Source organism: Nasonia vitripennis, chromosome 1, assembly GCF_009193385.2.
Source record: "Nasonia vitripennis strain AsymCx chromosome 1, Nvit_psr_1.1, whole genome shotgun sequence".
NCBI lineage: Eukaryota > Metazoa > Arthropoda > Insecta > Hymenoptera > Pteromalidae > Nasonia > Nasonia vitripennis.
In genome coordinates, this window is record NC_045757.1 from 24,228,667 (window position 1) to 24,237,164 (window position 8,498).

General features: G+C 36.5%; 1 protein-coding gene across 2 annotated transcripts; it reads left to right on the plus strand.

Annotated features, from left to right (window-relative positions):
• Nucleotides 1-317: 317 nt before the first annotated feature.
• On the plus strand, nt 318-4,037 carry LOC100115170 (stearoyl-CoA desaturase 5). Of its 2 annotated transcripts, none has more exons than XM_001599823.6 (6): nt 318-1,030; nt 1,520-1,816; nt 2,468-2,598; nt 2,679-2,884; nt 2,966-3,151; nt 3,239-4,037. In XM_001599823.6, exons 2-6 carry the CDS (start codon nt 1,531-1,533, stop codon nt 3,516-3,518), a joined length of 1,089 nt encoding a protein of 362 aa, XP_001599873.1. In that variant the 5' UTR covers nt 318-1,030; nt 1,520-1,530; the 3' UTR covers nt 3,519-4,037. The 2 variants fall into 2 exon arrangements, with proteins under 2 accessions (XP_001599873.1, XP_003425246.1); XM_003425198.5 differs by having other exon boundaries at nt 827-1,384.
• The last annotated feature ends 4,461 nt before the right edge of the window (nt 4,038-8,498 follow it).

An 8,498-nucleotide genomic window follows, 5' to 3' on the forward strand; every position in this document is an offset into this window, starting at 1 on the left:
GATTGGACAATGAACCACCCAAAACTTATATATTCAATTATATATCAAATACCGCCTCATAAATTAGCAGGCAGATATACTGTATATTAAAACAATATTTTATTTATTGGACCTATAAATTTAGTTGGAGGGAGCTACGTGCCAATGAATTGGCAGCAGTTTTTTCAATGCAACTCATCTGCGGTCATCTTCGTTTCATCTTCTATTGTTTACATTCTACGTATCTTATAACGCAGCTTCACGCACGCATTGTCATATGTTTTGCTCGAACATTAAAGTCGCACTCGTATATAATGAGTGCGAATCCGAGAGGGGCAAAGGTCCGTTTGTAACAAATGACTCTGATAAGGTTGTGGACTTAATCGAAGAAGTAAAAAAATGAGGAAAATTTAAGAGTCCAGTCGGAAATATCTATATTAGCGATGAATTTGAAGAAAATTTCATTGCGTCAATTACATAAAATCAAATCAACAAAACAATAATTAAATCAAATCAAAATCATCAATTTCCTCCGCGCAGTTATCGTGAATTTTTCACACAGATCATTTTTCATCGGACTTATTTGTTTTGCATAAAAACGCATTCGTATGGGCATTCGGCAGGCTCTTTCCATACGCCGAATAACGCGCTTATCGCACGATATGCTTCTGGGCGCGATTACTGCTAGGCGTGCAAAAGTGCGCCTGCGCTCGCGGGCATCATCAAAGCACAAGCGTATATATGTGTGTTAATATCCATTATTGGCCGGCGTTGCTCGCGTGTGCGCGTATATTGTGTCCCGGTGCGAGGCATAGTGCTGACATCTTGTTTCCTACGAATTCACTAATCGGCTCACGCGATTCCTATATAAAGCCAGCGTGCCGACACGTGCTTCGCGAGAGTCTATGTTGCGGCGGGTGTGCGCGCACTTCTAAGCTACTTACAGCTAGCGCGGAAACGGTTAAAAATAATTAGTTCGAAAATCACCTCGAGTGCCCCCGAGGGAAGTGATCCTCGGCTCGACTGATTTGGTGCTGATCATCTTGCCACGGTAGGCGTCGACGTTTTCTCTATTATACTGACTTCCTGCGTATGCTTGCTAACGATATAGGCGATAACTGCGTTAATTCTTACACCGCGCTCTATAACGGAGCTTTTCGCCAGGGTTTGCTGATGTGTGAAAAACGATCTTTAATGTTGTAGCTGAAGTCGACTTGAAATATTATAAGTATAGTCTACAGAACGCGCAGTGATACATCGGAATGTACAGTGTGCCAGCTCGCAAGGCTCGCGTGATTTTAAAATTTGCTATAGTTCCTGCGGTGGCGTCAGATTTTCGTACACCGGCGACGCGTGTCGTTGGATCACGGCTCGATTTTATCTGTATAAAGCACATTATACCTGTGTAAGTGCCTCTCGCGTACCGATGAGCTTTTGCGCATAGCAGCACGTTTAAATTAGTCACTGGGACGAACACGTATCTCGAGTCGAGCCAAAAAACAAAAAAAATTACGAAACTAATCGCCAAATCTTTGCACAGCAAGCGACATCATGCCACCGAACGAACAGATCCACGAGCACGTGCTCCCCGAAGCCGTCGAGGATCCTCTGAAAACTCTGGACATCCCCGGCTTCAATGACTACGACGAGGAACACAAAGACTCGGAGTTCAATATGAGCGCCGAGGAGTACAACGAGAAGGTCATCAACAAGCCGTTTCTGCAGAGGACTGACATCAAATGGGGCAACCTCTACTTCATGGTGGTTTTGCACGCAATCGCGCTCTACGGATTTCTCACCTATCCTTACTTCGAGAAGAAGATGACCTTCGTGTGGGGTAAGCTCTTTTTTTTTGCAATGTATGCACTGTTGCTGGTACATCGCACTCTGGTTTTTCGAGTCTACGAAATGACAAAGAGCGCATGTTATTTTCATTTCAGTACCTATTATTACGGTATATAGTGTTTGAAGTATCCGCGAGTCTGCGACGATCAGGCGACTGTTGTTGACGTTGACTGGCCTGTATACCTGCGTTGTATTATATAGGTGACAGTCCTAGTAGAAAATTGATCCTACTTCTGGGCAGAATTTCTAGTTAATTCGTGTTAAAATAATTTTTAGATAAAACTCATTCTAACACGCGTTGACCAGAAATTCCAGGGAGGTGACACGTTATTTTGAGAAAATAACGACTGGAAAGCACGGGTAACCTTTTATAAATTCATTTTTCCCTACCAATCTGTAATACGTATTGCAGTTAGACAGAAGCCGGTTGATTAACTGATTGTGTCTTGTGTGCGCAAGATAACGAATCGCATGCTAGAAAACTGTCAATATCAGAAAGAGCGCGTATGTTTCGACAGACGCGTCTAGCTTATGACGTGATTTAGTATTTTATAGCTGAAAACTTTTTTTATCAAATATATTTGATAGTAATACAAAAACTTATTGTTTTTCGACAATCGAAATAACTAAAGTTCATTTCCAGGTTGGTTCTTGGCCATCGTCGCCAACTTCGGCGTCGCTGGTGGCGTGCACCGTTTGTGGTCTCACCGTGCCTTCAAAGCCAAGGTTCCTCTCAAGATCATCTTCATCCTCTCCTATCTGACATCTGGGCAGGTAAGTTGAGAATGTTCAATATCCCTCGAAAATTATGCTTCGTTATCCCGACGTATTCTTATCGCACCTTTGCGTTTCAGTACTCCGCGATATGGTGGGCCAGAGATCACCGAATTCACCACAAGTTTTCGGAAACCGACGCCGATCCCGTCAACGCAGCCCGTGGATTCTGGTTTAGTCATGTGGGCTGGCTCTGCATGAAGAGACATCCCGAAGTACTGAAGAAGGCCAAGCAGCTCGATCTCAGCGACATTCTCAACGACCCGGTCATCAAGTTTGAAGAAAAGTGAGTCGATTTTTTTTCCAAGTTGCTCGTTATTCTTAAAAATGTCAACTTTTCTAACAACTTGTTGCGGTGTATTTTCAGGCACTTCCAAGTGCTGAGGCTCATTTTCGCTTTTATCATACCCACGTTGGTGCCGGTATATTTCTGGAACGAGTCTTGGTATTGGGCAATCTTGTCGCAATGTTTCATGCGTTACGCCTACTCGTTGAACTGCACGTGGGGTATCAACAGTTTCGCTCACATGTTTGGAAATCACCCTTACGATAAGTGAGTTGAAAAATAAGCCTGTATACATTTTTTTCCTTCAGCGATAGCGAACTTTGAAGATTAACGTCGTGTCTTCTTCTTCTTCAGGCACATCGAGCCAGCGGAAAATTTCATCATGACACTCGCGACTGGAGGAGAGGGATGGCACAACTACCACCACGTTTTCCCTGCCGATTACAAGGCTTCCGAGCTTGGCTTCAACTATATCACCAACGTCAATCTGACGACGTGTCTGATCGATCTGGCCGCAAAGATCGGCTGGGCGTACGACCTGAAGGAACCATCGGAAAAACTACTCAAGGCTGTTATTAAGAACCGAGGAGATGGCTCCCACCCGATTTCTCACGAGCCCGTGAAAACCAAATGAAGCAATGCTTACGACAACTTTTTGATTTTCCGAAATCATGGAAAAGTTTTTATAGACTAATTATTGAGCGAATCTTCCGAGTGAAAATGCAATTGATTAATGTCGTATATTCATTTATGAGTGTATCAGAGATAGCATGTGTGAGATTATATATCGTATATGATCATTTTCTAGTTTATTATTACGCCAACGTATTTCATTTAATGAAAAATAAAGATCATTCATCTTTTTTTAAATTATAGCTTATTTTTCATTCGGTTGGTCAAGAAGCGAACTGAACCGAAATCCTATCTCTCACGTACAAATGGGAGCTATTAATTGATCTCGTAATATGCATCTTGTTTTATACATGTGAAACAAAATCGTTAATGAATAGTTTCACGTTAAATAAACTGCGGTGGTCGGTGCCTAGTGATGGTGCCTTATAATAGTATTTATAATACAAATATTGTTTGGTACAATGTTAAACACTTGAGATTGCGTTTAAAAATAAAATGCACTCTTGATTTAGTAGAAGAAGCAGCAACTCTTTAGTTTTTACCTTCTTAGAATAATATATACATATAAATCCAAGCCTTTTATTTTCAAAAAGTTACCCTCAGCTTACTTATCAAATAAACATAAAACGGGTTTATTAAAATTTTTTCCAATTTCAAAATTAAATTTATGAGTTCTGCACGAATGTCACAGAGGTGCCTTGAAAGCTATACATATAGCGTAACTATACAGTCTTTACCGTCTGCGAGCATTTCAAACTGGGCTTGATCACGTGAGGTCAAAGACATCATCCGATGCTTTATCGTGTTAGTTATTTGGTGGCGTGATGCTCTCGCCTTCTATATAGCTAGCTCTAACATTGAGGCAATCGCTGTGATCATCAAATATATATATATATATATATATATATATATATATATATATATATATATATCATGATCAATGAATGGCGAACGCATGGGGTGAGATATTTTTCTAATTACTTACTTTCATTAATAATGTTTCTTTTTTCATATGATAATAACAAAGCCATGTGGATTTAATCATCTAGTGCTATGTATTTTTTAATTTGAAATTTTATTTACGTTTTTATGTGACGTTTATATACATTATCTACTTGATTTTTGCCCATATATAGGTATGATTTTAATTATAAAGAGTTACATTTTATGTTTTCATTGAATTAATGTTGACAGTCTGGTTCAGGTGATTACGAACTCGCGATTAAAAACGTTTAAGCTTAAATTTAAAAAATAACTAAGATAAATTATTCTGAAAACAATTTAATTTTCAAAGCTAACCTCCCTGGTAGAAAATTAACGGTTGAAATTCGTTAAAAAGTTAAGTTTAATTGGTCAGTTTTATCAAATTTTAATGTAAAAAAAAATTAATTAAAATATATTGCTAATATTTTAGTGATGCGTATCTATAATACCACATCAGTATTATTATTAAGTTAAAAATTGTTTTTCCCTTTTTTTGGCATTAAAACGTATATATGTCTTATTACGAATATTTGGATTTTTTACGATTGTAACGTATTTTTCTACAATTTTTGGATTGTAACAGTCATTTGACAAATTTCAAGCAAAAGTTTCTTTTTATCATGAGTTAATGCGTCATATCTATGCATTTATAACGGTTAAACGCTTATTTAGTTAAATCGTTAACCACAACTTAGCTAAGTGTCTTAAAACTTAGCTCATTAACCGTTAATATTTCTACCAGGGCTATAAACACTATAATTATGCAATCATTAGAACCAAATTAGCTGACTCTTGCTGTTATTTTTCTTCCCGGGCTCCCCAGCCTGGTGGCGATTTACAACAGAAATTGTTGTTGCGGGAAATTGATAAACTTATAACGCCGAACAAAATTTTTCGTGACTAATTTTAAGGCGTATAATTAAATATATTGCTATCGATTTATTTTAATTCTTATATCAGGTTTTTGAACAAATAGTGCAAATCGGGAGAAAAATAACAAGGTTTCGATATAATTTGCAATCCATTCGTTTTTAATACTGTCTCGAGTGTAAAATATAATTATAAATGTTTTAGCAGTGCGGAACAATACACAGAGTGTTGTGCTATATTTATTTATTATATTAGATGCAAATAAATTGGTCCATCTTAGTAATACAGTTTACTTCTCACCAAGAATCTTTGAAAAACTTAGGAGATTTTTGTGGCGACTCGATAAAATATTCAATATATATTTATTATATAATCCATCAGTTGCCATTGCCAAAGCGCTTAAGAGATCATAAGCGATCGCTACGCCGGACGACTGGCAACCTAACATACATGCGTACCTGAAGAATGTAATTTGACTAACAGGATATATAAAATTGGTGCGTCAATTTTTGGCGTTACTCGACCACGTCTCTGCACTTTCGTTTTAAATTTATTTCAACTAACTGCATTTTGAAAGCGATGTATAAAATTTTCCGTTTAGTAAATATAGTTTTAACTTTAGATTAGACAATTGTGGATAAAATAGTAAGTTTAGGGTAGGCAAAATATAATACAGATATAGTAATAATGTGAATAACAATAAGTCAATAAAGTTTATTTTAATAAAGAACTCCGAGTAAAAATTGTGAAAGACAAAATAGTTGCAGACAAAATAAAAAATTCGGAAAGTGACACAACTGTGGATAATAATTCTTAACGTTTAATTATATGTATGTATACTAGCCATCGATAAAAAAGAAGAATGCAGATTTTCTAATAAACAAGAATTCGGAATGTGAAAATAGCGATGGCTTAATTAAATTTGGAATAATAATGATAGGTTCAGATATGGTCTGAAGACGGAAATGCAGAGACATAACTATCGTTTGAGAGACTTTTACGACATAATGTCGTTATTGTAAGTAAATGTTTCAGTGAAAATGACTTTAATCATGTAATGTTACATCTATAATGTAATTTTTATTACTTTTTTGCTTCAGATATCCTGAGGGTTCATCCATGTTACCACTCGAAACAATAAAACCCTCTTTGACGAAAGCGTGGAAACGGCGAATGTATCCAGCCATGCCTGATAATCTACTTCAATTTGGAAACCGACTATAGCGGATCCAGCAAATGCTCTCATTCTACAATATCATAGTGGAAAGTTAACGGCAACCATTATTATATAGAGATGCAAACAGAGATTCGCATGTCTGCCTAGCAGATTTAGGACTTCTACGTTATTTTCAGGAGAACATAACGATTTTTCAAATAGATTCCACCTATGATACAACTCCTCAAATGGAAGGACAGCTTCAACTTTTCACATAGCTAGGCATATACCACAATCATTTGAGTATCACAAATTTACTTTGGTATAAACTAAACTTTTTTTAAAGTAATGAAATTAGTTTTTATTGACTTCTCAGACATCACATTTTTCATTTTAATTATTTCAAAAAACTTATTGTTTCCAGATATAGATACATCATTTTATATTAACACGTATATACAAAAAATGATTATCTTTGAATTTATTTTAAAATAAGTCTCGCCGCTTATATGGTGTCTGATGTCACGATAAAAAACGGAAGCGACATATTAAGCTGTATAGGAGCAGATAAGGAAGAAAATGCCTCAAGTCAACGTCCGTTTAATAGAATTAAACTTTGTTCTCAGAAACTTTCATCGTATAGGCTGCCATTTTCACCACATAAGAGTAACTAGCTTCTTAGTAACAATTGTTTTTCGCTACGCTCGGGCGCTAACCGCACGATCAAAAAAAGGACTGCTGATGCCACGGATAGGCGTGACAGCGGATTTATGCTAGTCGTGTCGTAAAGTACAACTTATGCTACTATAGTATCGTAATGTATTATTATAGCAAAGCCTACCTAAGCGAATAAATATAAGCGTCACGTCTATCTGTGTCATAAGTAGACCTATTTTGCACCGTGAGGTTAGCGCACGAGTGCAGCGAGTGTGATAAACACGGGGCAAAAAAGGACTACCCAGGCCATGGATAGGCGTACCATAAGTGCGGGCTTAGGTCATACTGTGCTATGAAAATTTTAATTTTAATTTTTATCACATGGATTATAACCAAATAGACTAACAATTTAATATTCAAATTTGAATTTAAATATGTCACATAAGTTGCTGTGTTCCGAAAGAAATCAGTGCGGGGGAAAAGTTCCAATCAGAATAGAGTCGCAACTTTTACTGAAGTCAAGCGTGTATCTGATGGATAGTAACTGGAAATTTCTCATAATCTTAAAAACATATGAATGAGTATTTCGGTTATACGTAAAACTAAAGTAATTTTTTAAAATTTACTTAATATTTCTTTATTAGACAAAATGAGTGAAATTATTAGAGCGTCAATATGCAAAAAAGAAATCAACAGAAACTTGACTCGTTATTAAATGTCGTACCAAAATTACCTTAAATGGCTGGAGTATTACCTAAAGGTAAATTTTTATTAAACAAATTTTGGTAGTTTTTATAGAGAGTATACTTGATAACCCAGTCAATGAGCCATTCACAGGAGAAGAATTGCTAAAGGAAACTATTTGATTGGTATTGCTGACAACAGTTTCACTGGTACTCCTGACAACAATTCAACTAATATTGATGCTGGAAACTTATCTTTGACTAGTACTGTTGATAAAGACAATTCAACAAAAGATCCAAATGAAGAAATAACTGTGGAGTACAATTCTGCGATGCCGCAATGCCCAGCAAGCTTAATGACGTGATAAAATATATTGTGAAAAATGAAATGAATAGTAAGTTCTATCATCTATACTATGATTATGAGAGATTTGGTCGTTGATAGTAATTGGCTCGCATACTGATGAGAGTGAAATGTCTGTGCAAGTCACTTAGCAAGTCTCATCGTTGGTGACTTTGAGTACATGAATGACTTTAATGGCTAAATTACTGTTGATATGTCACTACAACAAATTTGACACTCGTTCAACTTCAATAATACTGATGGAGAATCGAATTAAAAAAAGAAAAC